We start from the raw sequence: 15702 nt of genomic DNA, 5'->3' as shown, positions 1-15702 counted from the left end.
AAAGTTCGCCTCAATACCCTCTCAATAAGTAGAGCACCGTCATTAAATAAAATAAAGGTTTTTTACTCATACCTAATACTTATTTCCATTAACTGATATATGAAGATATTAAAGGAACAGCAATTTGTATTAAAATATTAAGTGTTATTCTTTTAATTCATTCGAAATTTTTAGCTCGTCAACTTCTTTCGAAATATCATCCTTCTTATTGTTATCGGTAACTTCACCGTCATCAACGTTTTCAGGAGTATCGTTACTTGTTAGTTTAGAAGCAACAGGAGTGTCGTTACTCGTTGTTTCAGAGGTAACAGGAATATCGTTACTCGTTATTTCAGTAGTGACAGGTACACCATTTCCCTTGAATTTATTCTTTTCTGCAATTCAAATTTTATATTTAGAACATATAAATACGATGGTGTAGTAGTATAATACGTACCGAACTTAGAACAATCAGCTCCTAACAGGCGCAAATAATGAATTATATCATGTACAGGAACATAAGCTCTCAAAGACATAGTACCCCTCCACCCTACCATTCGTAAGTTCAAAGGGTTCGGATTGTCAGAGTCTTTTTCTTCATACAAAAGTATACAACTTCCAGTCGCTGAAATATAAAAAAATTAATTCGTACAAGTTTTAGAATAGTTTTAATAATATATATCTTTAAAAGTATTTAATCTATTACCAATATCTTTTACACGTTCTTGAGTTTCTGGATCAAGCTTTATAATTTCAGGCGGCGCATTAGGATTATCATTTTGCAACAACATAATCAAATCATTCTTAGTTATCTTGATCTTCCTGGTGTCACCGATATACTTAATAATAGATTGCATTCCTTCTTGAGCGAGTCTGAATGGACAATCCATGTTTTTATTATCGCAACGTACAAATGTTTTTACTCCAGTATTTATCAGCTTTATGTGATCTTCATTAGATATAACAACGTTGCGAATTTCCGGTGATGTATAATAGATGTTCTTTTTCTTTCCACCATGGCATCGTACTAACAAACATCGTGGATCTAAGTCGTCCGATATGTTGTAAAACTTTCTAAAAAGTTCAAAATTAAATAAAGCGGCGAGCTAAAAAAAACTATAATAAAATTTGTAACTTACTTGATAGATAGCCACACATCTTCCTTATCGTCTTTGAAGAAAACGAATGGGTCTTCCCTGTATCCAGCAGTAAACCTTCTACGTTTTCTTTGCATAGCTCCTTGCTTATTTCCCTCCTCTAATGATCTCTTGTTCTGTCCTTTATTATTATCATTCTCTGCATCTTCCTCCAAACTTAATTTTTCTTCATTAGAATTAGAATTTTCTTTAGTCTTATCATTTTCACCTGATTCACGTTCCCATGGTAATGGTTTTACCTTCTCCAAAACAGCCACAAAGAAACCCCCAGTGTCTTGATGATGCGGCAATATCCTTATACTGCATAATTAAAGAAATACAATTAATAGTAAGTCTAACAGGAAATTAATTCCTTTTTTTATTTACCAGCGTTCGAAATGGAAGTTAGGAGCATCCTCGGGTTTTGGGGGGAACATTTTTGGTCTGACTTGAGTTTGCCATTGTTCTGGCACATCCTCCCATGATTTATAATAGTCTAAATTTTTTGATGCTGGTAACCAATGTGATACACCTGAAAAATGGATCATCTAAGATATATTTTTCTTATAAATGATATTTGATTGTGTACTATACCTGGATCACATATTAATCCTGGTACCAAATCTCTGCCATCAACTAATTGCACTGAATCTCCAGTTTCAAGAAGAATCCTGTGAAGTACTGCCTCATTTTCTATTGGATTTAGCGAACAAGTAGAATATACCATCCTTCCTCCAACTGCTAGTAATTCTAATCCCCTTTTTGCTATCCTGTACTGAATTCTTTAAGCCCATGGGTATAAGATATTTTTCTTTATAGAATTGTACTGTACAATATAAATAAATATTTACCCATGGAGATTGTTACCATTTGCTGGACTCCACTTGCACCAAATATCTGGATTCTTTCTCATTGTACCATCACCACTGCATGGAACATCAGCAAGTATCCTATCAAATCTATAACACAATTTATAATTTATTGGAAGACTACACATTTATACATATCATAGAAATTACTTAACATATGCTTCACTAACTTCAATTTTTCTTGTGTGCCATCTGGTTTTGTTGTAACAAAATTAGGTAGCAGAGAAGCATCATGGTTTGTAATTAAAACGAGTGGACTATTTAATCTCTTTGCTTGATGTACAAGCATATAACAACGATTATTATCTAAATCATTGGCTATTACAAACCCCTCTACAAAGTACAGATAAGTATTACTGAAATTTGTACATCTACATTAAAATATTCCATATGTTTATTTACCTGGCAGTGCACCTCCTTCTTCGGAATGTATCATTTCTATAAGTTGAGCAGTTTTAGATCCTGGAGCAGCACACATATCTAAAACCTTGTGCCAAGGCTTTACATCTAAGACTAAAGGTGGTACCATGCTAACAACTTCTTGTCTACTGATGCTTCCACATTCTGTCTCAGCAATTAAAAAATTATGTAACCTAAAGTATGCTTCTGATCTTCTAATAACTTTTCTGGTCAGCTGTAATTGCCAAGCTAATCCATCAGGATAAAATGGGAGACACTGTAATATATCTTTTGGTTCCTCATTATTCTCTCCATTGTTTTCTGTACTTGCACTCAAAATTTCCTTAAAGAAATCTCCTTTAATAGTATCAAGCAATGCTTTAGCTTCTGCTTTAGACCCGGTAATTCGAAATCCCACTGGGAGACTTTTCTTCATTGTGTCCATAAAGGAATCCCATTTCTCTTCAGGCACAATTCCTTGAGTTTTATAGTAATTCTCAAATTCTTTGTTTTCTCTGATAATGTTTTCATAGGTACGGTGCGGTGCATGGTCCCACTCATCCTTTTTCTAAACAATTTATCAATACTTTACACATTACACCGCCTATGTTATAAAATTAATTGTACTTAAAACGTGCACAGGTAAAATATGAGTATAATACTTTAAGTATGAATGAAAATATAAAATGAGTGATCCTTTACCAGGAGTATAGTTCATACCTTCTGTTTTTCGCGACGTTTCTCCGCAAAATTCTTTTTCGGCTTATTTTTCCGACCTTTCCCCATTGCTGCTTTTAACAAATGAACTTATGGTATTGTTAAATAAAGAGCACGTGTTCACGAAATAATAACAACCGGTACACCACTTTATAACACCAGCAACACTACCGCATGCCCACGTTACCGCTGGTAAACGATGCACTATCATTGACTACAAACATGGTAGTGGACATACTCCCAATGACAAGATACTCTACGTAATTTGCATATTTAAAAATTAATTAGTAATCTGAGAATAAGGAGCTCCCACAGAGGCTTCATAATTCACTTTGTGATAACACTGAGCAATAGAAATTGTGTAATTATTATAGCAAAAGGATTTACAAAATTACGCTCAAACATGGTTAGTGAAACTACCTGAAATACAAAATCCTGAAACATTAATTATTTATTAATTTACGAATAATCTGATGATGTACAATCATTTCAGGGACACTCTACAACATTATGCAACAATAAAAGTCTGCGGAAGTTGTTTATTTATTGCAAAAACAATATTTGTAAAAATTAGTTAAAAATCGTCCTAGTGGCGCCATCTAGCGGTGGCGCTGCGGAACTAAAAGTAGGAGTTTCAAATTTAGTTCGGGCCCGCCGCCGCTAGAGGCGCCACTTGTTTTGTCTCTCAAAAATCGGAGAAAACAAAACATCCCAGTGGCGCCTCTAGCGGCGGCAGGCCCGAACTAAATTTAAAACTCCTACTTTTAGTACTACCGCGGCACCGCTAGATGGCGCCACCAGTACGATTTTTAGCCTATTTTAACAAATATTGTTTTTACAATAAATAAACAAATTCTACGAGCTTTTATTATTGCAAAATGATTTGTAGAGGCCCTAGAATTATTCTCCATCATTGTAAGTAAATTTTATAAGGTGAATTTTTGAAATAATGTAAGAAATAGGCACACACAGTACATATATTTCTAAGACTATTCTTGAATAACCTCATACAATATTTAAAACGCTTGTTTAACAATGAATAGTATATTATGTTGTAGTATAACGTGATGCGGTATTACATAGTATCATTTACAATATTATGCAATCTTTCAGTATACATAAATATACAGAAATACGTAAATAAAAAAACTGTTTCTACTTTTACAGATCTACATTTACACCATTGTTTAATCTATAGAGCGATTCCACACACATTCTAGAATCTATGAGCTGATAAGTGAAATTCAGATATCCAGGACGATAAAAACAATTATCCGGCGAGATACGCATGGATCTTTTGCGTCTCGCTTGAAAAATAAAAGGGCTTTCGGAACGAGTGGTACGTTACTGTCGACATCGATTATAATCGTACGCAAAGATCGCGACTGGCGCACTTTCTTCTAGGAGCGCGGTGTGACTGTGTACGACCGCTCAGCTGTTCCTGGTTCGCAGTGATCACGGCTCAGTGCGATTGCACAAATTTTCGAAGCTACGCGGAGTTTATTTTTAGTACGAGTGCCATGTCGTTTCGATGCCATCCTCGTGGATTTTCTCTGCGTAAGAATACGTTGCATGGCCTCTGATCCGATCGATAGGCTAACATACAGAGGCTCTTCCTGATTGACAGACACAAACTTTCGCCTCTCTCTTTCACCCTCGCGGTTATCTGGAATTTGACGTTAATTCGAGATCGATGCGTCCCGCGAATTGATCTAGAGGAATACACATCGCGACGATTCAAGGACTGAACCATGAAGAAGACACGCTCCAATTTTTTCCGTGACATTTATCATCAACCGTACAATGATTCCATCAAGATGCAGCTTTACTCCAGCAGTAAAGGTATTCGAGGCGAACGTGTTTTCAAGCGAAAATTTGATAACGTCATTCTGTGTACTGTGCAACGCCACGAGATAAAAACGTTTATTCCCCTACCATGAGTGATCATAATTGGACAAAGGCAAACTGCTTGTGAACCAGCAAACAATATTTCAGTGATATAACAGAGAAAAATTCATTGTGTAGATCTTGCTTCATTGTTTATTTCTACACACAGAATGATTGTACCAAATTCGAACAGAAACATGTTCAAGTGTTTTGCAATCATTGTGAGAGATTATAAATTTTCCTAATTTCTTATATTTCAGCCAGTTTAGAGTTGATACAGCGTATGGCTTTGTTGAAAAGATTAAAAGTACATAATGGTTGTGTAAACTCTGTTTGTTGGAATTCTACGGGTGAATTAATATTATCTGGTGCAGATGACCAGCACTTAGTTATAACGAATGCATATAATTATAAGGTAAGCTAAAGTGGACTTAAATTACATTATGTTTTTGAGATACTATATCTGCAGAAGTTCAGCTAAGTTGAATCAGTGAAGTTTATTATTAACTTCCCACTGTAACAGATTAAATTATAGGTGAAGTAATGCCTACTGATGCAATTTTATGATGAAAGAATTTATTATTTTGTTGTATGCATTAATTTCGAGTATACTCGTGCAAGATGTAAAATTCTGTGCCAAGGTTATTTATATTACCACCCTTGACAAAGTATATTTAAGTAGTCACTTCTACATATATTGTAATACTTCTTCATAACATTGTTAGAAGTTACTTTGTAGTTGTGTGTATTACATTTTTATGTTACATATGACTGACATATGCCAGAAAATGTGACAGTAGTTTTGTAATGTACAATAGCATTAACTTCATTATTTCTATTCTTGTAAATATATGTCATAGATCAAGGTTGATTCTTATATAGACTGATATTTTTTCCTCCATCCCATTATTCTAGTTTCTTTAAAGTGAAAATATTGTATAAGATTGTATAGTAACAAAGTTTATCAAATAGAAATATATTGAGGAAGTTACATTGGCCATAAACCTTTTCAAGGAAATAACATGCATAGTTAATTCTAGCCAAGGTCTAACATTGACATAGATAGAAATGCAGAAGCTCTGCCAAATGAACAAAAACTTTTGAGTGTAATGCATGTGGTGCTAATTTTGACATCTAGAGCCATCAATCTAGAACTGTCTTGCTAATTAAGTGGGATGAAAAATTCAATATGTTTAGAAGTGTAAAACAGCTACAGAGATCATAAGTTAAATAGATATAAGTAATAAGCTTTTATTACAATGTTGTCTTTCCATTACAGGTGTTAACAGATTATAAAACCAGTCATAGAGCAAATATATTTTGTGCAAAGTTTCTGCCTCATAGCCAGGATCATCACATTGTTTCATGTAGTGGGGATGGCATTATTTTGTATACAGGTAAAGATTCAGTGACCTTTAAGTGTGCCAATATTAGTGCAAGTGCACTCTTTTCACTCTAATAAATTGACACTTCAACATTTTCAGATTTAATGAGAAAAAGAGAAACATTTCGTAATCAATTTAATTGTCATAGCGGTACAACTTACGAAGTAGCAACGATACCATCTGAACCGTACATTTTTCTAAGCTGTGGAGAGGATGGCACTGTAAGATGGTTTGACCTTAGACTAAAGGAAAAGTGCGATACACCACAATGTAGAGAAGTAAATAATAAACTAGCTAAAGTTGTAGAACATTTTAGAAACAATAATTACATTATCAACTTTTACAGGATGTAATAATTTCATGTGAAAGAGCTGTAACTGCTCTATCGGTAAATCTCCATTGGCCTTATCAATTAGCGGTCGGATGTTCTGATAGTGTTGTTAGAATATTCGATAGAAGAATGCTTATGCCGACAGTCAATGGTAATATTAATATTGTTATAATCTAATATGCGGGAGAGAAAAGACGTGTGACCAAAACGTTTGATTAATAGAAAGGGTAGCTGGAATAGGGCGAGCCTTATGCAGCTTTACTGTCCCAGAATTCGAAGGCAATTCTCATAGAATGACATCGTTAAATTATAGTCCTGACGGGCAAGAAGTCCTTGTTAGTTACAGTAGCGATCATCTCTATCTTTTTAATGTAAAGGTACTGTAAAGATTGCATCTCCTTTCCACAAAAACACGTATATCACAAACTATAATAATTATTTTATCTAGGATCAAGGCAGTGTACACTTGAAGAAAGATATTGGAGTAGGAAAAGGAGAGGGTAAAAAACAAAGATTGCGATCACCGTTACCAGTACGTAGATTAAGACTGAGAGGTGACTGGTCCGATACTGGTCCTGATGCTCGACCCGAACGCGAAGGTGGTCGACGTAGCGGCACAGGTACTCTAAAATAAAATATTTATCTCTGTTCCTAATTTTCCCTAGCATAAAATACAACCTATTCCATCTTCTAGAAATTGCTCAAGCTAGACCAGTCCTTCACACTTCCCTAATGCAAAGAATGACAGATGTTCTCAGTAGAATGTTAAACGATCCCGCCACCAGAGCTGCCTTGTGTGGTGGCGGTGAAGATAGTATAGAAGGTGTGATAGATCACCAAGACCATGCTCAGAACACTAACGAAAACACTACAGAAACCAGTGAAGACAGACCCAACGAACCTGAAGGAACTGAGAGGGTTCCAACTCAGGGTAGCCATGGAACAGGTAGCTAACTTTACGACGAAATGCACTCGGTTTATGAATCTGTGATTTAAACAAAACTTTCAAGAAATTTCAGAAAGGCAAGCAAGTAGTTTCGACGGTACTAGTTGTAGCAGCACACAGAGTGATCCGGGTCCAAGCTGCTCTACAGAAATAACGAACGAAACACAGTCGAAAGAATTATTAACGCCTCGAGATTCTGATTCCGACGAAAGCCAACTTAAGTGTAAATCCAATGTTCCTACCGAAACTGAATCTAGTCAAAGAGAAACTCAGACCAGTTCCACGCAACCTTGTCCTTCGCATACCGTGGAAGATAGTAATGATACTGGGGACGAAGATCAAAATACTAGGGAAGACTCACCGTGTACGAGTATGGAGAACAAACAGGAAGGTCATATGATGGAAAACCTTCGAGATAGACTGTCTAAAATGAGAGATGGTTTCCTTGAAAAGTATGATATTCAAAAATGCACTTACGAAGTTTTACATTTTTTCCTTTAGTAATATGGTAATTATATTCGTCTATTTATAGGCACGGTAGCGAGCCCGCTGTCAGCTTAACTTATACAGATAAAAGCTCTACAAGTGCCACGATATCCCTTGGTGTAGCAGATGAAGTAACCCGCGATAGTTACCAAGCAGGTGATAAATGCTTCCCGTTATGCAATGAATTCTTACAATGTTCTGTACTTCAATGAAACGTTATTTTACAGGACCATCCGGAAGTCACAGTAGTGGAACATACTCAGACAAAAGCCATGACAAACATTTACGATTTAGTGATATGCAAGAAAGTAAGTAGCGTAACACAAATTGTTGTGTTTTTTAGGAAGATTAAAAATCATGCGTTATCTCTTCAACAGAGACTGATGAAAGCACTTTCACTGATAGTGACGATGACGATATTGTAGAGATTAGGAATAGGTACGTTGACGACCATCGAAATTTTATAATTGGGAAGAATTTATGGATACGTAAAGCACCTACTATTTTTTATCTAGATTGAAAAACCAATTGGAAGAAGACGGTGAATCTCGATCGCGACGAGGGTCCGCAAGCTTCGATAAATCATGCTCTGAACTATGCGTGAAGCAAAAGTACATGGGCCACCGCAACGCAAGGTATTTTTTCGTTTCCACCTCTCTATTAATAAGTCTGTTGATTCAATGATTAACGCCATGTGAATACGAGCAATAAATTTTGCAATCTCCGAGAAGGCTGCAAATGATTGAACCGAGGGTGTATCAATCTTGTGACTAAACGATATTAACAAGATCTCGAAATCGGGTCTCTTTGGTTTTTGTTAATCAATGTAAGTGTTGGGTGATGAGATCAACAACGTGTCGTAGTAAATAAACTCTAGTAGAGAATTTTTGTTGCGAGACCAAATCTATTCAACAAGTTTGGTTTTCTTGACTGGTTATCGTAATAACGTTAACCGATAAGTAACGTGAAAGGTTTGACGAAAATCGGAAGCCAAATCATTGACCAGCAAAGTTCCGAAAAAGCCTTCGAGCGGACTGGGCCGTTTCACACAAGGCCGCCATATATTATCTGATCAGTTGGCCTTCCCCCGTTTGACTCTAGTTTCTTTAGGACCATGATCAAAGAGGCAAACTTCTGGGGCAACGATTTCGTCATGTCGGGTAGCGATTGTGGCCACGTGTTCGTTTGGGAGAAGGACACGGCAAGATTGTGTATGTTGCTTGAAGCTGACCAACACGTGGTCAATTGTCTGCAACCGCATCCTTATTTGCCACTACTCGCTACCGCTGGCATTGATTACGATGTCAAGCTGTGGGCGCCGATTAACGAAGAGCCTAGCTTTGACGAGAAATTTGCGGAAGATGTGAGTAATTGTAAATGTTAATTACAGAGTATGTCGTATGAGAGGAACAGTAGAATAATTTTGAACATATTTTTACAGCTGAAGAAGAGGAATGCGATCATGTTGGAAGAGACCAAAGATACAATGACTGTACCTGCTGTTTTTATGATCAGAATGCTGGCATGTCTCAATCAGATACGCAGAGGTAGTGAAAATTTATAATAATATTTCTCAAGACTTTCTGATAGTTTGCCATACTTGTGTGAACAGCGATACCTAATTAAGACACTTAATATACTTGAAGAGTTTGGCAACTTTTGCTGTTACATGCAGGTATTATACAGTAACTAACGATGTACAGAGTTGTATCAACCCCATTCTTCACGCTGTGAATTTGTCCTAACTATGTAATTCCACCCATTATTACCATAAATCTTCATCGCATTTCTTTTTTTATGTTCTTTTTTTAAGGGTTGCGCATAGAAAAGTACTTGTATAGCTATATTGGATTTACGTTTGTAAGCTAATGGATTCGGGGAAGAAATGTTTCGTGTCGTTGATTTTGCAGATATCTTTTTGTTATAGAGTTAAAGGAAAGCAAAAAGTCTCTGAGAACGACGGATTAAAGTACAAAGTCTTAAGTTTTTCAGTTATCATTCCTAAGCCAAAAAGGCTAAGTATTAATAAAAGAAAAAAAATTATAATGATAATATTAATACAGTAAGATAAAATTTTGTAATTTTTTATGCTATTAAATATTAAATACTTTCATATGTATAGAAAAAAAGGGAGATATAAATGTGCATGTAATGTCACATCAGTGATTTAATACGTAAAAAATTGTTGTAGCAATGCAAATAAAGTTTTTAATCAAAATACCAAAGAAAATATCTTTCAATATACCATAGGAAATGCGTACTTTGACAATGAGTTCTATTCTTTCTTTCTAATAATTCATTGTCATTGCATAACATACACAAAAATAATAAAGAAGCATGTTCCACGACCAGTTTCATATGGTTTTTCATTTTATATTATAGCTGCCTCAGCCACGACATGAGCACTGTCTTTTAACATCAAATTAATTTGGCAAGCACGTAACAAAATCAATTGAGTTTGTGCGATCACCAAATCTTTAATTTCTCGTCGCAAAGCTTTCTACTTAATGCTGCTGATTAACAATCACTTTTTTTGCTATAATCTCAACCCTTTTGCTAAGCCAATGCTCTTCAATGTTATACCTCTGCAACAATAAGTATTCTACGATATCCTCTTTGGATCTTCACAAGCAATCGTAACAATAGTTCTCCCTCTATTCTCCCTCCCTCTATGGAACACAACTGTTCCCAAGTATCTAATTAAATGATTTCTACAACAAAAAGATAGGCGCAAGTTCCCGTGTATTCACTGTCAATAAAAAAGAAAATGGAATGAGCTTTTCCTACGGTCACTAGGCTATTCATTGAGGAAGAAAATTACACGAAGCTCCTCAAACTAGCTCAGATATTCACTCTTCCTCTCTCTTTTCTATGAAAGACAATACTATAGAATACTTCCGATTGTTTTGTAGGACGCGGTCGGAACAGAGGGAGAAGCAGCGGCGACCACAGCGGCGAGTTGCGGAGAAGCTAAATCTTTCTCGACGATACTGTCGGTTACAAAGTGAAAGAAACCCGATTCCCGAGAAGAATTCCGACCAGACGACGCGTGATTATTGCGTCAAGACTATTCGAGTTGGCAGAAAAAGAAAAAGAACTACCCGCCTGTACTTATGATTCATTATCATTGCAAACGTAACTCGCTCGATATTTAATTGCAAGGATGTATATTTAGTTAGATAAGCTTTCGTATCGCATAGTTATCATCGGCGAGAGAGATAAGTTCTGTCTTTTCTTTTTTCCTTCTCGTTTCTTCCAATCGTTTCATTTATACGCGCCTCCGCAATTGATTGATAAATACACTTTATTTACGAACTGAAGGACTTATCTTTGCTTTTCTCTACTTTCGTTTTGTGTTTCGTGTGATTTATGTGACGCGATTTTTCTAATGACATAGTTTCGACAAAATTAGAATCGTTTACTTTAGAGGTCACTTCAGAATTGAATTACATAGGAATCACGGAAGCCTCTTTCAGTAATATATATTGTTATAATTAAACTGCGGATGTTTATGCAATTATAACATATCGAATTATGCAAAATATATTGTGATTCTCTGTTAAATGTGTCTGTTTCTTTACGACTTCCTTCTCGATTATTAGCTCTCGCTGGCAAGCTATTAATGTCTCCGATGGCCTTCGCCCTTACACGCGCTGCCGCCAAGGTATTAATCTAATTATAACAAAGAATGATAACAAAAGTGTTACAAATAGATAAAAATTGAAGCGCAACGCATTACATACAACAACAGAATCCAATTTAATAACAAAATATGAACGTCGCATTTGTCATAAAATTAACCGTAATAGTGATAAAAATAATCAATAGCGATTACCAAATTATAACAATGAATAGATTCGAATAAAAAACGAAACTTAAGATCGTTCGCGTTACAAATCACAATAGGACGCATAAATAATTAAAATAGTAATCTTTTTCCTGCGATATGGATCAGTGTTTGCTGTTCAAGCAAAGCGAAGAAATCTTCCAGCTTCTGAAGAAGCAACGCAAAGATGAAAACAAAAAAGTGATAAGAGGGAAGAACACGAACGAGTAGTGATCTCGCCTTATCTGCTCGCTCATTTCAAATATTCCCTTTCCTGTCAATCACTTGGATTCAGTGTCTTCAAATATTTGCGATTTCTGTTTCTCTCGTTGTTTGCTCAAATTCCGTAGACTCACGACGATTCCTTTGTAACTTCTTGAACAGAAGAATCGTCGCTTGTGGTTTTCCATTTATCGATATTGAAACGAGCGGCGGATGAAGACAGTTACCGGAAGTGGAGAACGGAGACGTGTGTATTTCCTTGTTTTATTTCTCTGAACATTAGGACAAAATTGTAATCAATCGCTTATCCGTTTACTGTAAATCCAATAATGTCTGTAATAATGAAGTAGCGTTTATATTAAATGTACCGATGAGAGATTTTTAATAATCACACTTTCTCTTCCTTTCACACTCTTTCGCTCGTATCACTCACTCTGGCACTCTTTCGCACTCACTCTCACTCGTTCTCCCGATCTTCCTCCGTTTCGTTTCTTCCTAGTTGGCAATATCCAGAGCGATGGGAGCAGCGGCAAGATCGAGCTGAGATCGACAGGAAGCTGTGCTTCGTGGATCGCTCGATCCTTTCGCGCCGCCTCTTCCCATCGCTTCTTTGCTAACGCAACGTCCGCTGGAGAACGGAAACTGGGATCAGAAGAATCGTCCTCGGCTTCCTTTCGCGGCAGATCGTTCGTGGAAATCGTGGATCGACATTGATCGTCGCGTGTGAGAGGCGAAAACCTCTTATGAAGCTGATAAATCTTGAAATCTCAAATTTAAACAATGACTAATAAACACTTGCTGAAATCTATATAGATAAATATTATAACAAGTGAAAAAGATCAAGTAGAGCGTGATTCTCGATAAAAAGAGCGTGTCTGTTGCTCAATTTGGGAAGAAAGATAAGACTGACGTATTCTTCTTATCGTGTGAATATTGATTGGTCGATTCAAGGAAATTGAAATACGAGTCCATGAATCGAAGTCTAAATTTAATCCAGAGATGTGAATTAAGAACTCGTGACCAATCCATGGAACTTATCCAAACGCGCAAAGGTTGACCTGAGGAAACGTCTGACCCAAAAATCCACTATTCTTTTAAGAGAAACACGATCCTCTTCCATTGGAAAATAGTGTTTTCATCCAAGTACCTTCGAGGAAGGATGAAACGCTGTTTCCTCCAGCGGATGTCCGTCAAGCAACCCTCTTCCTCCCTTCTTTCCTACCCCTATGCAATTGCAACGCTCAATAAGTAAAAACACGAATGTCGCGCGGAAATCGGCATCCGCCATTGCACGTGAATATAATCCTCTAATGCGCGTGACGACGGTATAATCATAGTTAACAATAACAATGACAATAATAATGATGACAGTAATAATAAATGACAATAATATCAATAAGAATAGTAGTGAACGTTTACAATTCTCTATTACATATTTATAGTTTGTTTCATTTGTTTTTTATCTCGGAGGGGACGTCGCTCAGATTTTCTTCGAGGCACAGTTGGATCGCACGTCCGCTAAATCTCTCTCTATTGTCTCCCTTCACTAAGGGAGATCAAAATCGAAAGGGTTCTTTCTCTTGCTCTTCGTTCCTTTTTGTATCGTTTGTTTCGTTTTAAGCTCGAAAGGGTTTTGTCTCTTCGCTCAGTAGCGTTCTTTAGCGTACCGTATATCGTTTTAGCCTTTCGATGCGTACGTTCGATCGCGAAAATCATACAAGGATTAAAAAATCGCACCGCCACGCGTACGATTAGATCTTCCGATTTTTTTTCTAATTTAGTCTCGATTCCTTTGCAACGAAGATATGTTAAGTCGACGTAGACTCGTCGGAAAGATCAGGCTCCTGTTCAGCCGTATGCATCGAACGGTTAAAATTCGATCCGTCGATCCGACCCGATCGAGGATCGTTCGCCATCGTGCAAAATTAACCGAGCTGTACCTCAATGTTCTGTGTGTATACTGATCACGCGCACGCATGTACATTAGGACACGCACGCTAAATACAACTTTTTAATAACTATTATGCGTACGTAGTGGATCGCAAAAAGTTTAGTACGGAACGATAAAAAATTGATCGACGCGGACTTGAAGTAGCGTAGAGACGAAAGGAGAGGTCGATACGGCCGAGGATCGCGTAGACCTTGGTCTCTCCTCGCGGAACTTTCATTAGTTTCACTCGAAATCATTCTGATGGATTCTCAAATTGGAGGAACCTCCCCCCTTGTCTTAGGAATTCTTCTTGTAGTGATTTCGAGTGTGGAACACGAAAGGTGCGATTAAAAATATAGTCCGATCGTGAACAAAGATCAATCGTGATAAACGCAGTTTCAGATTCTACTAAAGTTAATTAGCTTCTTTGGTATCAGATACAGATATTGGAAATACCAATAATAAAAAAAGCATCAATATCTTCTTCAACGTTGATAAAGTTAGCTAAAAGGCACTGATACTACTAGTATGAATGTCTCCTCTAACTTTAATGATGTTCAGAAGGAAATTTTGGTAACTTCCTCTGGCCAAGAAGGTCCCGATGCACTTGTTCGTCAAGAACACATGGGAATCTTTAAATGGATCTGTATTTCCTACGTGACACTGACCAAAACCGCAACGATAACTTGGGATTCTCAAGAAAAACACAACTGATCAAGACAAGATAATTAAAAATGGTTCTGTTTGCCATCGAACTATGTTTTTCCTCGCAGATTTCGAGATTTCGCGCACACGGATCCAGAGCACGATCGCCATGCGTCGAGCGCTGGAAACGTGCTCGAGAGGAACTTGTTTCTTTCACACGTCTCGCGATGACACTCTTTCAGTCCGCCTCTATCTCTGCGTGTACTCGGGTTCGCTTGTGTGTCTTTCTTCCTCTAAACGTGACGCTGAAAATCTTGGTAATAAAATCGTGCAGCTCGACCGGTGTGTTACGTAAAGTTCGCTCGCACGTATGTACGCAGAAGACGATATATCACCCTTAACGAATTTACTATAGTTTAATTACACGCTACGGCGGATTAAACCCTAAGCTTGTCGATTGAAATTCGGTAATTCGGTTGTCACGGCGCGGTAAACGCTCACATGCCCACGCATTTCTTTGATAGGTTCGTCCTCCAACTCCCTCTCAAGAAAAGGCACCCTATTGTACAGAAATTCATTTGCATCTCCATCAATTTCAATACCATCCTAGATCTCTTCTGCAACCATCTCGTGGTCAGTTTATATCTACGTGGACTTAGAATTTAGTGATCTTGATTAGAGGTGCCATTTTCTCGAGAATATCTCCGTGAATCTCCTCGCTCTTTCCAGCCTCTCGTGGTCTCAACAATTTGAATTACACTTCAACTTTTTGGACTTGCCTTCTACCAGATGAGGATGATTGTAAGGTCCAGAGGAGGAAGAAGCGAGAGGAGGAGGACGCAAGCCGCACGCACCGTCTTCCAGTGTTTCCGTTTCCGCTGATTGTTGACTCGCTACTCGCAACGTAACAATAGTGAACGAGCTAATTCGTTAAAATCGCAATA

The 15702-nt window shown here is 37.2% G+C and overlaps 2 protein-coding genes across 6 annotated transcripts; one reads left to right on the top strand and one right to left on the bottom strand.

Annotated features, from left to right (window-relative positions):
• Window positions 1–141: 141 nt before the first annotated feature.
• On the bottom strand, window positions 142–3217 carry Nsun2 (tRNA (cytosine(34)-C(5))-methyltransferase Nsun2). Its single transcript, XM_076383323.1, has 10 exons — window positions 3104–3217; window positions 2387–2951; window positions 2155–2317; window positions 1967–2074; window positions 1710–1897; window positions 1503–1647; window positions 1119–1436; window positions 686–1053; window positions 437–604; window positions 142–374 (listed from the first exon to the last, which is right to left on the bottom strand). Exons 1-10 carry the CDS (start codon window positions 3167–3169, stop codon window positions 145–147), a joined length of 2319 nt encoding a protein of 772 aa, XP_076239438.1. The 5' UTR covers window positions 3170–3217; the 3' UTR covers window positions 142–144.
• A 1470-nt stretch (window positions 3218–4687) lies between these two features.
• On the top strand, window positions 4688–11232 carry LOC143182136 (DDB1- and CUL4-associated factor 6). Of its 5 annotated transcripts, none has more exons than XR_013002398.1 (16): window positions 4688–4942; window positions 5248–5402; window positions 6267–6384; window positions 6472–6650; window positions 6719–6854; window positions 6926–7080; window positions 7152–7323; window positions 7398–7649; window positions 7714–8101; window positions 8182–8291; window positions 8363–8443; window positions 8513–8573; window positions 8651–8770; window positions 9237–9498; window positions 9577–9810; window positions 11048–11232. XR_013002398.1 is itself a non-coding variant. In XM_076382929.1 (16 exons), the coding sequence occupies exons 1-16, from the start codon at window positions 4852–4854 to the stop codon at window positions 11107–11109; spliced, it is 2439 nt and encodes an 812-aa protein (XP_076239044.1). In that variant the 5' UTR covers window positions 4688–4851; the 3' UTR covers window positions 11110–11232. The 5 variants fall into 5 exon arrangements, 4 of the variants coding, with proteins under 4 accessions (XP_076239044.1, XP_076239043.1, XP_076239041.1 ...); XM_076382929.1 differs by having other exon boundaries at window positions 7723–8101; window positions 9577–9682; XM_076382928.1 differs by having other exon boundaries at window positions 9246–9498; window positions 9577–9682.
• Window positions 11233–15702: the final 4470 nt, after the last annotated feature.

This window comes from Calliopsis andreniformis, chromosome 8 (genome assembly GCF_051401765.1).
Source record: "Calliopsis andreniformis isolate RMS-2024a chromosome 8, iyCalAndr_principal, whole genome shotgun sequence".
In the NCBI taxonomy this organism is placed as follows: domain Eukaryota; kingdom Metazoa; phylum Arthropoda; class Insecta; order Hymenoptera; family Andrenidae; genus Calliopsis; species Calliopsis andreniformis.
The sequence above is the reverse complement of the archived record's forward strand: the minus strand, read 5'-3'. Positions and strand labels throughout refer to the sequence as shown.

Coding starts and splice junctions, on each gene's coding strand:
- LOC143182136 (XM_076382926.1), top strand. CDS start 4,852: ATGAAGAAGACACGCTCCAATTTTTTCCGTGACATTTATCATCAACCG. Junction 8,292..8,362: donor CCGCGATAGTTACCAAGCAG/GTGATAAATGCT, acceptor GTTATTTTACAG/GACCATCCGGAAGTCACAGT. Junction 8,574..8,650: donor ATTGTAGAGATTAGGAATAG/GTACGTTGACGA, acceptor TTTTTTATCTAG/ATTGAAAAACCAATTGGAAG.
- Nsun2 (XM_076383323.1), bottom strand. CDS start 3,169: ATGGGGAAAGGTCGGAAAAATAAGCCGAAAAAGAATTTTGCGGAGAAA. Junction 2,075..2,154: donor GGCACACAAGAAAAATTGAA/GTTAGTGAAGCA, acceptor ATTGTGTTATAG/ATTTGATAGGATACTTGCTG. Junction 1,648..1,709: donor AGGATTAATATGTGATCCAG/GTATAGTACACA, acceptor TCCATTTTTCAG/GTGTATCACATTGGTTACCA.